At 37.1% G+C, this 18,088-nt stretch overlaps 2 protein-coding genes across 3 annotated transcripts in view; both read left to right on the forward strand.

The window, feature by feature from the left end:
* Positions 1-9,029, forward strand: part of LOC306863637 (intraflagellar transport protein 140 homolog) — a 31,935-nt gene extending 22,906 nt beyond the window's left edge. For both annotated transcript variants that reach the window (XM_079407127.1, XM_079407128.1), the window contains 11 exons: positions 2,358-2,535; positions 2,819-3,009; positions 4,028-4,123; positions 4,212-4,344; positions 4,421-4,693; positions 4,784-4,966; positions 5,377-5,583; positions 6,351-6,563; positions 6,885-7,051; positions 7,496-7,637; positions 8,438-9,029. In XM_079407127.1, the coding sequence (XP_079263253.1) occupies positions 2,358-2,535; positions 2,819-3,009; positions 4,028-4,123; positions 4,212-4,344; positions 4,421-4,693; positions 4,784-4,966; positions 5,377-5,583; positions 6,351-6,563; positions 6,885-7,051; positions 7,496-7,637; positions 8,438-8,623 (1,969 nt within the window). In that variant the 3' untranslated portion in view covers positions 8,624-9,029. The remainder of the gene's footprint in view (positions 1-2,357; positions 2,536-2,818; positions 3,010-4,027; positions 4,124-4,211; positions 4,345-4,420; positions 4,694-4,783; positions 4,967-5,376; positions 5,584-6,350; positions 6,564-6,884; positions 7,052-7,495; positions 7,638-8,437) is intronic.
* A 1,032-nt stretch (positions 9,030-10,061) lies between these two features.
* Positions 10,062-16,632, forward strand: LOC306863685 (coiled-coil domain-containing protein 78-like; the record flags this gene model as incomplete). Its single annotated transcript, XM_079407185.1, has 14 exons — positions 10,062-10,169; positions 10,947-11,078; positions 11,155-11,241; positions 11,313-11,645; positions 12,313-12,354; positions 12,731-12,813; positions 13,564-13,642; positions 13,722-13,847; positions 13,960-14,147; positions 15,555-15,729; positions 15,798-15,826; positions 15,900-15,969; positions 16,314-16,414; positions 16,491-16,632. The coding sequence occupies 14 exons, from the start codon at positions 10,062-10,064 to the stop codon at positions 16,630-16,632; spliced, it is 1,695 nt and encodes a 564-aa protein (XP_079263311.1).
* Positions 16,633-18,088: the final 1,456 nt, after the last annotated feature.

Here is an 18,088-nt window from a genome sequence, read left to right on the forward strand (position 1 = left end):
GGTAAAAAGTTGTTTAAAGACTAAGATCTGTTTACTGAAATGTTCTTTCCATAAGATCATGAACCAAAAATTGGTTCTTCTATGACATCACTGCCAAACCCCCTTTTGAAACCTTTATTTTTAAGAATACAAATTTGGAAAAATTTTCTTTTAGACTACTAAAATGTTCTTCACACTAAGAAACATGGTTCTTTTAAGATTTGTTCTCTAAAAGGTTCTTTGAGGAACTCAAAATGGTTTTTCTATGGCATTATTGCAAAAACCACCTTTAGGAACCTTTATTTTTAAGAATCTTGTATATCGTCCTGCAATGTTTGTGCTCCAGACATAAATGATTCCTCACATCATGTATCTTTCTGAGAAGAGGTGTGCTTTGTGTCACTTACTGGACTATAATCCCACAGATACACACCGAAGGAGCCAAGAGACTAGAAGATCATAGAGATTCAAGTTTTATTTTTACTTGCAACCACCCAGAACAATGTAAAAATGTACTTTATTTCCATGTTTTATTAAAAAAAAGGGGGAAATCATAATTCTCTTTCTACTTTTCTGTTATGTCTTTTCTAGTTCTGGTCCCCCAAAGATTCGGGGAATTTCCTGTTGCTTAGCTCTAATAAACAGCCCACATCTGTATCTACTAAAAGCCAAACGGAGCAGCAAAAAAAAATGAGAGAACGGGGGGATTTTGGATAAATAAAGACCAGATGGAAGTGGATGAAAAAAGCAGGGAGTGCACGAAGGGCCAAGCGAGTGGGAGAGAGGGAATGTGGGCCAGAGAGTGTTGGGTGTTGATGGGGTCATTCCATGCATAGCTGGGACGGTTCGCTCATGAGGTGGAACGGAGGGAGAAACAGCAGAAACACTCAAAGAGCAGCTGCTAAGTGCTGAAGTGTGAAGAGTTTCCACAAATATCATCTTTAAAACATCCTCTCACCCTTTAAAAATCATCTTTGAACACCCTCTCACTGTTTCAGTGCACTTTTACACACTTTAAAATGGTGCAGAACAGAAGTTTTGAGAAAAAGGACAAGAAGAATATTGACAAAAAAATTCATCTGAAATCTGGAAAGAAAATCAGTTTAAACCACGATGATGTCATTGTAAACCTTTTTAAGTAAAAAAAAAATGTTAAAGTATTTTTTTCTAAATGGTCCCCAAAGTTACAATAAAACATTTTATAATGGAATGAAATACAATCTTCCTAATAAAGAATTCTCTGTCACTTTACAATAAGATTACATTAGTTATCATTAGTTGATGCAATGACTTACACTAACAACACTGTAAAAAAAAAAAAGAAAAGTTGAGCCAACTTCAAATTTTAAGGCAACCAGCTTCAGCAGATTTTTTTTAAACTTTTTTTTTTTTACAGTGAACGATCAGTACTTTTGTAACAGTATTTACTAGTCTGTTCATTTTAGCTGATAAAAACAACTTTTCATTGTTTACATTTTAATAATGTATTAGTACATTTCAAATTTAACATTTAAGATTAGAAAATGATTTAGAAGTACACTGTAAAAAAAAATTTTTTTGTAGATTTTTGAGTTTTCTCAACTTTTTGTTGTATAAACTTAAAACAAGTTGAGAACTCAAAAATCTACAACAAAATTTTTTTTTTACAGTGTACTTCTAAAATAATTTTCTGATCTTAATGTTTTTTACAGTGCTGTAAAAAATCAAAAGTTGAGAGAATTTAGACGTTTAAGGCAACCATCTTCAGCAGATTGTCTTTGAATCTTTCACTTGCAGATTTTTGAGTTTCCTCAACTTATTGTTTTAAGTTTCTACAACAAAAACTTAATTTTTATACAGTGTACAGTATTTCTCATTATTAGTTGATGATAACTAATGTAATTAACAAATCAAACATTATTGTAAACTTTTACTAAAAATTACATCTTTAATGTTATGCTCGGCATTTAAAATATTTTACTTATGTAGAGTAAATATTACTTGTGAGCCATACTAATGTCTGACTTTTGAGATCATGGATCTTCTTGCTGAGTTTACAAACCGGTCTGAGAGTGAATCATTAGCGGATGCATCTGAATCTCATTCAATGATCACAAAATATTAGAAAAGCCATGGAAGTTAGCAAGTCAAAAAGCGTGGAAACAGTCTCTAGTTCTTTAGAGACACTTCTATATACTTTTGCTTTAAAATAACAGTCTGTTGATTTAAAACCATATAGCAACTCAAAGAGCCGCTGTGGAACCTGTTTTAAGACTGTTAGGATGAGTTTTAAAAACCTTCTTCTTTCAAGTTGTTCTGTCTTATGGCTTTCTTTGAGACATCTCTGGCTTTTGAAGTGAACTGAATGTTTTTTGTGTTATGTGTATCTGCGTCTGCAGCGAGGCGGTGTGGGAGAACATGGCTCGGATGTGTGTGAAGAGTCGTCGTCTGGACGTGGCACGCGTGTGTCTGGGGAACATGGGAAATGCGCGGGCCGCTCGTGCTCTCAGGGACGCTGAAAAAGAGCCGGAGGTGGAGGCGCAGGTGGCCATTCTGGCTACACAGCTGGGCATGCTTGTAAGAAGACACATAAACACTTTCCATAGATTACATGAGCACAAAATTCACCTCTTATGTAATATATATATGTCTCACTCTGAGGTGTGTCACATTATGGAAGCTGAATACATTGTGAATGACGTTTCATGTCGTGTTTAAAGCACACAAGCACAAACACAGCGTTGTCTAAATAAACCTAGAGCACTTGGAGCCTCTCTGTCTCATTCAGTTCAATAACAAGAACTAAACATTTGGATTCAAACGTTTGGGTTTACCGCAGCATCTCTCTCTCTTTTTGCAGGAGGATGCAGAGCGTTTGTATAAGTCAAGCGGGAGGTTTGATTTATTGAATAAGTTTTATCAGGCGGCAGGTCAGTGGCAGCAGGCGGTGGAGACGGCAGAAACGCACGACCGCATTCACCTCCGAACCACTTACTACAGCTACGCCAAACACCTGGAGGCCATGGGAGACAAGAACCTAGCGCTGGCGTAGTGAGTGTCACGTTCACACACAATCCCTGCTGTCAGACACATCCAAGATCCAACAAATATCAGTCATTTTTAATATAGTATAAACACTATTGTTCAAAAGTGTGGGGTTAGTCACATTTTTAAGGTTTTTGAAAGAAGTCTCGTTTATTCTCCAAGGCTGCATTTATTTGGTGAAAAATACAGTAAAAATAATAATATTGTAAATATCGAAATATTTTTACAATGTAAAATGACTGTTTTCTGTTGTAATGTAAATTAAAATATAATTTATTTCTTTGATGCGAAGTTGTATTTTCAGCATCATTACTCCAGTCTTCAGTGTCACATGACCCTTCAGAAATCATCCTAATATACTGATTTACTGCTTTTTTCAGGATTTGTTGGTGAATAGAAAGTTCAAATGAACAGCATTTATTTGAAAAAAAAAAATGTTTTTCCTCTCATATTTGATCAATTTAATACATCATTACTGAATAAAAGTATAAGTATTTAAGAAAAAAAAAAATCTGCTCCGTAAATTTTCACTACCAATCAAATATTTGGAATAATTAAGATTTTGTTTTATGTTTTTAAATCAAATTAGAATGATTTCTGAAGGATCATGTGACACTAAAGACTGGAATAATGGCTGCATAAAAATAAAATTTTGTATCACAGAAATAAATGACATTTTAAATTATATTGTTTTACAAAGTATTTTTTTAAAATAGTAATAATAGTTAAAAAAATATTTTTTATTAAATAAACACATCCTTTGTGAGCTTAAGAAACGTCTTTCAAAAATAAAATAAAAATATTAAAAAATATATTGTAATCTCTTTAGTATCTCTGATTGAAAAGTATCAATAGAAAGTAATAAATAAAAAAAAGTAAAACACTTTTCAACTCTAAAAAAATGGCAGCCTTAAATGTATATGTGTATATATATATATATATATATATATATATATATATATATATATATATACACAAATGTCTATGTATGTATATATTACCTCTTTTCTGTCCCATTCTATAGTTTTGAGAAGTCAGACACACATCGGTTTGAAGTGCCGAGAATGCTGATGGAGGACAATCTTTCACTGGAGATCTATATCAATAAAATGAAGGACAAGTGAGTTTGATTTATTGATTCATGATTCTGGTCCCTGCAGTCTGACATGGCTTTGATATTCTCTGATGTCTGGTGTGTGATTGGCCAGGGAACTGTACAAGTGGTGGGGTCATTATCTAGAGAGCCAATCAGACATGGAGGCTGCGCTGCATTACTACGACCTCGCTCAGGACTACCTGTCTCAAGTGCGCGTGCACTGTTATCTAGGAAACATTCAAAAGGTATGTTGACTGAAGTTTCCTTTGTGTCCAAAACAAAATGAACCAAACGCTTCACAATGATCTATATTTTTGACAGGCGAGTGAGATAGCCAATGAGACGGGCAACAGAGCAGCGTCTTATCATGTTGCACGGCAGTACGAGGGACAGGATGAAACCAGCCAATCGGTGCACTTCTACACACGCGCACAAGCCTATAACAACGCCATCCGACTGTGTAAAGAGAATAACTTGGACGAGCAGCTCATGAATCTGGCACTGCTTAGCAATCCAGAGGACATGATGGATACAGCAATGTATTATGAAGAGAAAGGAACGCACATGGACCGAGCTGTTATGCTTTATCATAAGGTACATCCCAAACAAGTTTATGCACCGTACAACTTTACCACTAGGTGGTGCTGATCGCTTATAAAAGACATCTTCATTCCACCTTTCCAGGCAGGTCATGTGTCTAAGGCTTTGGAGCTAGCATTTGCCACAGAGCAGTTTGGAGCTCTGCAGCTGATCGCAGAGGACCTGAATGAAAACAGTGACCCTGCCCTACTAGCACGCTGCTCTGATTTCTTCATAAAACACGCTCAGTACCAGAAAGCTGTGGAATTGCTGGTGGCTGCCAAAAAGGTGAACACACCATGCGCTTTCATACAACCAATCATTTCATATTCATGACATTCATGCATGCAAACCGAACAAAAAGGCAGTTTACAACAAGAACAATAACTGTAACTCACAATAACTTTGTTTATTTTAAATGCAAGCTGCAGTTTTGTTGTCTGCTGCTTTAAATGCTCAATCTCTTGAAGCAAGATGGATTCTGATTGGCTGTCAATGTTTTTATCATTCATCAGCTGGAAAATTTGTTCCAGCCATATCATTCCTCTTGTCATTATCGTTATAATTGTGGGCTAATTCTGTTTTCATGGAATTAGAATGATTATTAAAACTTTATAGTTGCCATTCCCTAATAGTAGAATTACATAGAAATCACAACAGTGTTTCGTAACTCTATTCATATGGATTTGTGTGTGTAGTACCATGAGGCGCTCCAGTTGTGTTTGGACCAGAGTTTGACCATCACAGAAGATCTGGCCGAAAGTCTGACGGTGCCAAAAGACTCGTCCCATCTGTCTGAGGCCGGGAGAAAGGAGCTGCTGGAGAAAATCGCAGACTGCTGCATGCGGCAGGGCAACTACCACTTAGCCACTAAAAAATACACACAAGCTGGAAACAAGATCAAGGTTTGACTTGTGCACAAACCAACAGCTGATTGGCTAATCAATGACTGGCGTAATCAATGACAGCTTTCATTTTGCCCTCACAGAAACATTTCTTGTAATCTAATGACATGGCTCTTGTGAATACTTGATTCTGATTCACTGCATTTGCAGTCAGATATTTATGTATAATGATGCCAAACAATAGAATTGATCGTTATCCCATCAATTTTCTACACTGAGCTAGTTTCATGTTTTTCATATGTTACTTTTTTCTCACTTAAAATAATTTAAACTCAAATTAACCCTATAAAGCTGGCTGTGTATTGATATGTGAATTTCTGAGGCCTTTAAATTATAAACATGATCAAAACTTGTTTTACGCATTAATTTCAGGTTTATTTGTTCATATCTCAATCTGTATTGCATTGCATTAAATGATTTCAAACTACAGAGCTTTGATCACACAACTAAGCATCTCAGTAAGACATTAATGGGAGCTATAGAGTGACAACTAATATTTGTATGTATTTTATGTATTAATATGTATTTTAGTAGTCTGATATAAGGTCTCATTGATTTACATTACAAGCTAACATCATTTAATCTTACTTTCTGGCCATATAAATATAGCATCAGGGGGTTCTGAAAAAAATGCATGTGTTTCATCTTTTATATTTATTTATTGCCTATTTATATCTTCACTTATCCTGAAATAGGTTTTCACCGGGCTCATGAAAAAAGCAAAGATATCAAGTTTTCTTCTCTGTTCTTGTTCTCATTTTTGACAGGCGATGCGAGCACTGTTGAAATCCGGCGATACCGAGAAAATAGTGTTTTTCGCAGGTGTTTCCAGACAGAAGGAAATTTACGTGATGGCAGCCAATTACCTGCAGTCACTGGACTGGAGGAACGACCCGGAGATCATGAAGAACATCATCGGCTTCTACACAAAAGGACGTGCGCTCGATCTGCTCGCTGGCTTTTATGAGGCCTGTGCTGAGGTACTGAGAACGTGTGTCCGACGGTACTGTGAAAACTGACCATGCAATAATATCTTACTCAGTGTTAAAAATACATTTCTTGGCATTAGTGGTTCCGTGAAGAACATTTACCATCCATAGAACCTTCCCATTCCACAAAAGGTTGTTTATAGAGTGGAAAAAGGTTCTTTAGAGACTATTAAAATGTTCTTCACACTAAGAAAAAATGGTTCTTTTAAGAACTGTTCACTGAAAGATTCTTTGAGGAACCAAAAATGGTTCTTATATGGCATTGTTGTGAAAATCCCTTTCTGGAACCTTTATTTTTGTGAATGCACACAGGTGGAAATTGACGACTATCAGAATTATGAGAAGGCGTATGGCGCTCTGACGGAGGCGTGCAAGTGTCTGACTAAAGCAAAGGGTCGCAGTGGAGACGAGGCTGATAGCAAACTCCTCATACTGACACACAGACTCGGCCTCGTCAAGAGATTCATTCAAGCAAGAAGGTACTGATGAAAAAGGAGTTTTTGTTTTATTTTATTTCATTTGTGACCACAAAACCTTTCAACAAGCTTTCCATTGATGCATGGTTTGTTAGGATAGGACAATATTTGGCCGAGATGCAATCTGAATCTGATCTGGAATCTGAGGGTGCAAAAAAGTCAAAATTTTGAGAAAATCCGCTTTAAAGTCATCCAAATGAAGTTCTTAGCAATGCATTTTACTAATCAAAAATTAAGTTTTGATCAATTTACGGTAGGAAATTTACAAAATATCTTCATGGAACATTATCTTCACTTAATATCCTAATGATTTTTGGCATAAAAGAAAAATCCATAATTTTGACCCATACAGTGTATTGTTGTCTACTGCTATAAATATACCTGTGCAACTTATGACTGGTTTTGTGCTCCAGGGCCACATCTGTACATGTATTTGTGTGTGTGTAGGATGCATGAGGAGGATCCAGTGGAAGCGGTGTGTGTGTGCGAGTCTCTGCTGGAAGAGAAGGATCTGGACCCTGCGGTGCGTGTTGGAGATGCATATGGGTTCCTGGTGGAGCACTACTGCCATCATGGCAACTTTCAGCAGGTATATTGTATTTTAGGCGGCTTTCACACTAGACGCATTGCTCCGGTCCGAATCAAAGTGCAGTTATTCCTGGACTTCCCACAACATTGGTTTCAGACTCACTTGATTCTATTAAACCCAATGCATTTGCGATCATCTTCCGTAATTACAAACATGCAAAGCGAGCATGATAGACAACACAACGTTGGGAACTATGTGCATTGCATGAAGACTTGCAAACGGACTCTTTTGAGGAGAAAACAGACTATGATTGCATTCACTTTACACAATTATGCTGCATGCTCACTTTCACTCTTATCTAAGATAAATCTTCACCACTTTCTTCCCCTATATGTGCTTTTCTTGAACTAATGACCAAACTTTAGACAAGCTCCTACAGGTCATTTTTGGTTTGGTACCACTGTGCACTCCCGGGTCCGAATGACAGCTTTTACATTACTAGTTTCTCTTGTGAACTGTTCCAACCAAACTGCCAGTGTGAAAGCCCCCTTAGTATTCAAGAGAAACCATAGCCATGCTATACTCTGGAGGAATGGTGTTCACCATTATTTACTTGCCCTCATGTCATTCAAATTCCTCTCAATGCTGTTTTTTCTTCTTCTACAAAAGGGGTTTGAAGACTCTTTCAGGTCTGAAAACCTGAATTTCAGTCTGTTCCTAACACAGATTTAAGTATTCGAATAAGGTTAGAAAAGTTACAGGATAACAAATTTGGTTTGGAATGACACGAGGGTCAATGTGTCATTTTTGGACAAACTAGTTGTATTTTGATTAAATATTGTTTTTTTTATGTGTATTAGGCTTGGAGTAAAATAGAGGAATTGAGATCAACGCGTCCCAACATAAACTTGAGCTTGTATGTGAGTCAAAGCAGTCTGGAGGCGCTACAGAACGCTGCTGGAGTCCGTCTGGTCTACAGAGAGACGAACACCCATGCTCCCGAGGATGATGAAGAGGTGGAGGAAGATGAGAACATCAATCATTGAGAGAACGACTTGCTTAGGAAGTCCTAGATAACATTTCTCAATGCACACGACTAGCCTACAGAAGCCTGCCTGCCTGAGTCTTGGATTGCTCACCCCATTTTTAAAACAAATGTGCCATATTTCTATGAGACTTCCAGTCTAGTAAATGGGACGTTTTCGATAGGTGTGTGATTTTGTTAAAGCCACTTTGCAGGTTGCCTTAAGTAGAGTAGCTTGTGTGCGAATGCCCAAAATGCACTTATGTACGTGATGTGTGTGGCCTTTTGAACAAGAATGCCGTGGGACCATTATATATATATGTCATTTTGTACAATTTACAAATTATTTAATGACCAGACTTGTACTGCTATCTTTGTATCATATATCTTGCATACATTTTAATAAATTTTTCTACGTTTACTTAATCATATTGAGTGAAATACATGACCTCTCTCAAAGTTAAATGTTCAAGTGTTTTGTGTGGAAGATAGAATGTGTTTTATTTGTCCCTGATTAGCCCATTTTCCTGCCAGTTAGAATAAAAACTAACGGCCTATTCCTTAGTGAATCGGTTCTTTCAAACAGTCTCAAAAAAAGTATTTTTTTTTTTCTAGGCAAGTTTTATTGATAATGGATTTATTTTCAGTTCAGTTTGTTGCAGCTATGTTTCATCTCGCCAGACTGGCATATATTTTCACTTTCATTAGTTTTCGATTTTGAATTTCGAGTTTAATAAATGTATTAATTTGAACTAGTATTTAACCATTAAAGTGGACAAAGATATTTACCGCTGCTGGGGTTCAGTTGACAAAATTTGACTCTTTTTACTGAATCTGTTCAGTTAACCGATTCAGCGAGTCAATACGCAAAAGTAATGCCATAATTCATTCGTATTAGTGTATTATTAACAAGGGAAATATGCCGAATCAACATTTTTCAATTTGTTTATCCCGTATCAGACAAATGAATCACGATTCAGTCCAACTAAACAATAAAATGCTCTGGATTTACAACCTGTTTCTATTGTAAAGGACAATGGGCTTTTGGATTTTCACAAGAGCCCTTGATATTTACCAAACAGAACGAACAATTCAGCAAAACTGTTTCCACAACAAAGCAGATCTGATTTGGCCATAGACTGCTTCTCAGGCTATACATGTCTTATATTTGTGCTGACACTTGATGTTGTTGTTAATGATTCATTTGTTTAGAAAACATTTGTTGAGCAGATGCAGCACAAATCATATTTCTGTATTTTTTTATTTTTTTATTCATTGTGTTCAGTATTTCTAATATTTAACGTGTTCATGAAATAGCATCGAAAGTTGATTGATATAAACGTGTCTAATTAAGCAACCCTGATGATTCAACTGAATCAACTGAATCATCAGAAAGAATCGTTTACTTTGATTCAATGGAGCTCTCTTTGACAGTTTGCTGTTTCTCATTATGAACGCCCATGGAGACTCATGTTTATAGAAACCAGCTGCAGAACATGGACTCGACGAATAAACAGAGCTCGATTAACCAACTTCAGGAGCAAATTCGCTCTCTGACTGAAGAAAATGTAAGATATTTTCTTGTCATCTGAAAGGAATTAACTCTATAAGTTTATTAATAATAATAAAAAGATTATAGTAGTTAAAACAGGCCATTAGTTAAGCCAAACAATTATAATGTCAGTTTATATAAATTCATATTTACCTTTTATGCATTATAAATAATTGGAATGTAAAAAGCCAGGGTTTTTAATCAAGGTAAGTGAGAAATATACACACTACCATTCAAAAGTTTGGGGTAGGATTGGTTGATTGATTGATTGATTGGTGGGTTGATTCAAGAAATGATTACCTTTATTCAGTATGAACACATTAAATTGATTAAAAGTGACATTAAAAACAAAATATTTCTATTTCAAATGAATGCTGTTCTTTTGAACTTTCCTCAGTGAATCCTGAAAAATAAAAACTATCATAGTTTTCACAAAAATGATTTTTTTCAACATATTAAAGTGATTTCTGAAGGATCACGTGACTCTGAAGACTGGAGTAATGATGCTGAAAATTCACAGCAATAAATTACACAGATTTTAATTTAATTTGAATTAATATTTCACAATTGACTTGCTGTTTTTAATGTATTTTGAATCAAATAAATGCAGCCTTGGTGAGCAGAGGAGACTTTTGAACAGTAGTGTATAAAACCATTGAATTGTATGCATTTTCATAGTTTTTCTCAGTAATTAATTAAGTGCTACTGTTTTTACTGAGTGTTACTATAAATAAAATCTTGATTATACTTATATAGGTATACTGGGGGTCTGAATGTTGTGATTTCTTTACAGGTACAGCTGCGGGAACGAAATGAAGTGCTGTTTAGTAAGCTAGACTCAGCCCAGAACAAACTGGGCCAGCAGGCTGCGTCACAAAGCGACCTGTCAGTCAAACTGGTCCAGTGTGAGGAAGACAAACTGAGGGTAGGATCTGAAATGCACCTGGAAATATGGGATCTGTCTGATGCATCAGTTCATATTTCATGCATATGTGTTTCAGATCTCAAAAGACCTTGTTGATGTGCAGATTCAGGCCAATAAAATGAGAGAGCAGTATGAAGCGGAGGTCTTTAAACTGAAAAACATGGTAAGTGCGTGCGATACACACTGATGATCAAAGTAATGGTTAACACATTTATTGAATGCTTTCATCCCCAGGTTTTATCTCAGGAGGGCACCGCCTCGTCTCTTCAGACAGAGTGTGACCGGCTCAGACAGGAAGTGTCAGCTGCATCGGCACGTTTAGAAGTCATTGAGCGAAATGAGCGTGACCTGGCCGAAGAGTACGCAGTGCTAAAGAGCAACTTCCTGTCGCTGAGTGGTGCTTATGAAAGAGAACGCACACACTCAGAGGAGCTCAGCGCCGAGCTGCTCGCCCTCGCACACACACACGACACGCTCCTGCAGGAGAGAGAGCGCACACACAGACACACGCTGGAGGTGGAGAGGGTTCGAGCGCTGCTCAGCAGGACGTCCCACAACAGAGTCAGGGTGAGACGCACATACACCTGCTCATCCTCATCAGATACTGTTCAGATACTACATCAGATAATTATGAATCTGAACACACTCCAAATGTATGAACAATCACACAGCCTTGCATCTAGAAAAAATTTGATGATGTTCTCACCGATTGAAGATTTTTCACATTCTCAATATGAATCAGCTTGAATACAATTATCAAAATAACAAAAGCAGTCAAAAAGAAGTATTCATTAGTATCATTTGACTTTCAATCTGCAAAGGAGCAGAAAAGGTGGGAATCAGGGTTAGGAAAAAAAATAGTCTTCAAAATCATTCATACGTGTGAAAATGGGCTGAGAATTGAACAAATTGGGCTGAGAATTGGCTCAGCGGAGGACAGGAATCATGTCTTTGTTGGAGATTTTCTGCTGATTAAGGGATAACACAAGACTTCTTCATCTTACAAATGGTTATCAAAAGCAAAAATGCTATGAAATTAACATATTTTATTTTCTTGGAATCAGCACCCCAAAATTAGTATGAAACAAATACTGGATTTTAGTGAGCAAATATGATGCAGGGTGGTGTGATCATGGTAATGATTGCTTTTATAAAAAAATGAAAGGGGAACAGCATTATTTCTTAATGAACTTGAAGTGAATGCATACTCTGTTTTTGATGTTTGTTTTAACAGCCAGAGGAGCTTGAACAGAGCAAGAGCCAACTGGAAAGAAACGTAAGAATATCAGCAGTATATTATTATATATTCCCTAGTTTTTCAAGTCAAGTCAATTTCTTAATTGTTCATTTGTATATTGCTTTTCACAATACACATAGTTTCAAAGCAGATTTACATGAATTTAATGTTTATAATATCTTAAAATGTTAAAAGCTGGGCAATAATATATAGTTACATTTTGCGACAATATGAACAATCAGACTGTATTTATGTGGATGTCCTTATTTTTTCCTACTTTTAATAAATAGCCAGGCAATAATATCAAGTATCAAGTCGCTATCAAGTATAACATTTCTTGTTGTAATGTGCTTATCCATAATTTTTCTGTAATATGTTTTTTTATATACTTGTGTGATGCTGTTTTTCAATGCAGGGAGTGCAGAATATCCTGAGAGATGAGTTAGAGAAACTGAGGAAAAGCTACGAGGGTCACCAACGACGGCTAGAGGAGAAAGTGTGAGACACACCATGACGTCTGCTCAGATTTTGACCCATCTCGGGTTACCGAACACTAGTGGACGGCACTAAATACTGGTGAAATGAGGCCCAAAATGTTTTGTGATCACTAAAACCACATTTGTGCATGTGTACACGACCACGATAACAAAAGAGCAACTGCTCGCCTGTCAATCATACACTGCGCTAGGGTTTTGAAATGTTGCCAGATTGGCAAGCACATTTGAAAAGGATGCAAAAGATTTCAAGGAACATCTTCAGTATGTCTGATATCAACATGTAGCAACACAGATCATGTGAAGCACACACACCTGAAGTTCAGCAAACAAATATACATATGTTGTATATTTGAGAAATGAGAAATTATTCATTGGGAACAAGCTGTACTAAAATTGCTAAAACTAAATCTGCCATAAATAACAGTCACAAAATCATAGACAATCTGATCACAAATGATGATATGTTAATAGCATCTATCTCACCTGAGCACCTGTGATCGGATCGCCCGAGACGGGTGTTATGTAAACAGAGTCAGTGCTACACTCAGAAGAGGGTACAATGGTGTCTGCTCATAGTTTGACCGAGTGAAACCAAACTCTGTGCACCTGCTACATTAGGAGTTTTGTGGTGGAGCTTTTATCTTTATGAGTGAGGAGGCTTTGATACATGTGTTCACTCGTTTAGTCATGAGACGTGGGCGCTGAAGGTCAGCCGATGTGTGTATATGTGTGTGTTATCTTTCTCTCATAGTGTGGCCATGGGGAGAGAACAGCAGGAGAATAAGAGAGCCATTCAAAACACCCGACACGAGCTGTCCCAGCAGTCTGCAGTCAGTATAGTATCACTCATTCACACAGAAGATGCTGTATATGTGTTTCTGGCTGCTGATTTGTTCTCTCTACTCGCAGACACTGATTACTTCTCAACATCAGCTGAAGGAGGCCGAGGCTGAGGTGTCTAAACTACAAAATCATCTGAAGGAACTCAACAGAGAGTACAGGGCACGACTTACACGCTACATTCAGGACGTTACAGTATGTGCACAAGCCAACAGACGTATGGTTAACACACATATTTATAGTGGCTTCTTGAGTTGATGCATTTTCAAACAAACTGATGTTAGAAGAGTCTTGTAATGTGCTGTAGGAGTGTGTAACTGCAGCCGGTGATGGTGATTTGGGACAGAAGTTGAAGGGGTTTGTTGAGTCCATGCTGGAGGAGGTGAAAACATCCCATCGCTCCAGAGAGGAACAGCTCACCAAAGCCGTCAGAACGCACCGCAAACGCATACAGGGTCTGAGCAACACGTATCAACAACTACTCATTGCTTACAGGTGCTTGAACATCCACTGATTTGCACCTGTTGCTCTTAATACAAACTATTTACAGTTAACAGTACATGTGTTCATTTAGCACAAGGATTCACAAGCCTTTGACCTATAAAATATAATTACATAAAGTCTGCCTGAGATGTTACATTAATATTTTAATAATTTAAAGGGGTCATATGATGCGATGAATTTTGCGATGCGATGCGACTTTGCCACGCCCCCTAAAACGGCTCATTTAAACATGCCCCTCATGTCTACGTCACAGTGTGGGAAGATTTGCAAAACACCGCCCAAATGTTTACGCAATGAAAGAAGGCTGTAGTATTGTTGCTGCCGCCGGCGCCATGTCGTGGAGCTTCCAAAAGAAGACACAACTAGAAATCAGTGGTTAAGTTATATTTACAACACTGTTCCAGAACAGTTCAACCCAAATATTAGAGTGTGTGCAGCGCATTTCACAGAGAAACTGGGAGAGTAGCCGACAATGCTGGCTTGCACAAAGGCTGTTTCTATAAAGTGGGGCAATTCTGGGACACGGCATCAAAATACGGTAAGGGGGGTGTAACATTTCCCTCTCACACTTGAGGTATTCGGCCAATCGCAATGCACTGGATAGCTGGCCAATCAGAGCAGGCCTCGCTTTTCAGAACGATAAGCTTTGTAAAAAATCAGAAAGGCGGGGCATAGAGGAGCAATAATAATGTACAGTATGTGGAAAATAATGTTTTTTGAACCACATAAACACATTACATTACACCAAATTCACAAAATAATGTTCTTTTTAGCAACGTCATATGACCCCTTTAACAGCTCATTCTCATGCTCACGGTTCTGTGGTGTAGGTTAATGGTCCTATGACATGCAGGAACACAAAAAATATATATAATATTATATATAGTATTTTAATAAGTGCTTAATTTTGGGGGGAAAAAATCACAAACTCGCAATCCCCCTACAGTTTCCTCATAACTCCCATTTAGGGAAAGCCTGATTTAGCAAGTCCTTTTACTATTGTGTTATTTTTAGTATCATAGAGATGCTATTGTTTTAGTAAATTTGTTGTCATTTTAGTAGTTAGCTATATATATATATATATATTTATTTCATATACATATAATATTCATCAAATATATATTATTTCGACATATATTTATGTTTTATTTTATTTAAATTAATTGTTAATGATTTTTTTTTATGGTTTGTTTAGTTTTAGTTAATACCAGTGGCCTCAACTATGAAATTAACCTAAAATGTCGTCAAATACTAATGAACTTTTATTTGAAAATTAAACATGCTCAGTAAAACGATTATTCTAGGCTAAATCTAAAATACAAATACTTTTAAAGTGAAACCTGCTCCCATACACACTAGATCTGATTTGGTCTGATAAGTAGTGTCTCTGTGTCCCAGACTGCAACGTGAGCAGATCCTGGCACTCCCTGAACACACTTTAGAGGCCGGACCCCCTGAGGCCCACTTCAGTCCCACGGGGATCGAACTGAGAGGAGAGACCGAGAGAGAGCTACACAGACTGAGAGAGGACAAAGCCCGCCTGGAGAGCCAACTGAAACTGGCTCGAGAACAGGTGTGTGTGTGTGTGTGTGTTATTTAATGGATTAGCTCTGTGACTTGATCATGTACTTGGTATTTCAGATGGCTGTATCAACAGAGTCTTCTCAGAGGTGAGTATCATTCAGTTATTTGTAAAAATACTGTTTACTGGCTTTTATGTATTTTTGTTGAAATATTCTGCAGGGTTGGACTAACTCAAGACGTCTGGAATGATGTTCAAAAGCAGATCAGAGAAATAACCAACTCCACACAGGTAACCAATAGCAAGTTAGTCCTGGAACCAACATAAATGGTTGATTCAAGCCAAAAACTCTGATGGACTCTGATTGGTTCAAAAACTCTGATTGGTTCATAAAAAATGATCGTGTTCAAGCAAGATCAAATCTGATTGGTTTATAATGAAGTTGATCCAGGATAGTATTAGTAGACACCATGGTAGGCCAAATACCTGCCGCAAGAAACCACTAAAGTTAATTAACCATAACTAATAACTATTAAACATTGCAGTATATTGTCTAAACACACAAACATCCCCACATGTAACCATGAAACAGCTTTACTATCATTACCTTGGTAAACACTGTAAAATTGCAACAGGAAGCTCAAGAGAGGGAGCGCGCCCAACTGATCACAAGGGCTATGGTTGCAGAGGAGCAGGTGTCTGAGCTGAAGGAGTATGTGGACAATCACCTGGGCAGGTATTTGAACACCCACCTGTGATATTAAGGAAATGGCTTTCTAGGTGGCATGCTCAGGTGTGGCGTCTTTGTGCAGGTACAAACTGGAGATAACGCGGCTCCGCAGGTTGCTGGGATCACCGGAGGGAAGATCAAATAGTACAATAACCCATAAGCCCCGCCCACTTCACACATCACTCAAAAGCAGCAGTTATGAAATAAAGTGCAGCAGTGCATAAGCCCCGCCCACCCCACATATGAATCAAAGCCAGCAGTTTTCAAATATACTTCATAAGCCACGCCTACTCCAAAAGTCACTCTAAAATCGCAGTTTTAAAATCATGTGCCGCTATTTATAAGCCCCGTCCGCTTCACACGTCACTCAGAAGCAGCAGTTATGAAATATAGCTTGCAGCAGCACATTAGCCCCGCCCACTCCACAAATCCATCAAAAACAGCAGTTTTTTAAATACAGCGTAGGACTTAATAAGCCCTCCTCACTCTGTAAACCAGTCAGCAACAACATTAATATAGTGATATAGTGCAGTACTTAAGCTCCGCCCACCCTGTAAATCCATCAACAAGGGCGGTTATGAGATAAACCACTGAAATAGTGCTACTGCTGTTAGACAGCCTGCAAAAAAACATGATTTGGTTAGTAATTTCAGCTCATAATATGAAACTAATGGTGTGATAAGCTTTCTTAAGCCTAATTGAAGTAATCATAAACAGCATTAGCCAATCATGAAGTGTGTTTACATGCACATCGTACACCAGAAGACATGAAATGTCATTTAAATCATTTCAAATCTCTTAACATCTAGATTTTGTTTTGCATGTAAACACCTTTATCATGTCTGTTTGCGTTCAGATGCTTTTTCTTGTGATATGGGTTCATTGATTTAACCCTAAAAACAGGGTTATAGAATAGATGATTTTTGATCATTATCAAGGTTTTGTTGTACATGTAAACACTCGTTAACGCCGTCATTTGCATTTTTACTGTTTAATGCTTAATGTGTACTCGACAATTTTTTGAAGAAATTCCAACAATAAAGTGTAATTGAATTGAATAGTTGAATCATCAAAATGAAGCAACAGCAATATGACTTGTACAGCATGTGTTTAAATCCTGTAGAAACACGTGTGTGTGTGTGTGTGTGTGTGTGTGTGTGTGTGTGTGATTCAATTTGCTCTTCCTTCCTGAGAAACTATGTGTGGAATGTTTGTAAAGCTTATGTCAATTTTACGGGCTGCGAGAATGAAAGGCTGCTGACAATTAATTGTCTGACGGGTTAAGATCATTTCATTACAGAGCATGTAGTTCACACACATCCCTGAGAAACATACAACACTGAGTGACAGACGTGTTATTTGTACACAAAATAAATCAACTGCAGTGGTTTCATGAGCTAGTCGTATCAGTGTTTTTCACACTCACAGTGTTTTTGAGGCTTAGAGGCATTTAATACACTGTTTTACTTTAGTGTTGTTAGAATCTAAAATTCTTGTTTTTTAATAGAATTTATTATTTTTTACAAATTATAGAATTTTTTATATAAATAAATATATATGTATATATATATATATATATATATAGAAAAAATATAAAAATGTATATTATAAAAATATAAATAAAATAAAATTGTACATTTCCAAGGAATTTTCAATCTTATTTTCATCTACTATAAAACT

Source organism: Barbus barbus (assembly GCF_936440315.1).
Source record: "Barbus barbus genome assembly, chromosome: 44".
NCBI classification, from domain to species: domain Eukaryota; kingdom Metazoa; phylum Chordata; class Actinopteri; order Cypriniformes; family Cyprinidae; genus Barbus; species Barbus barbus.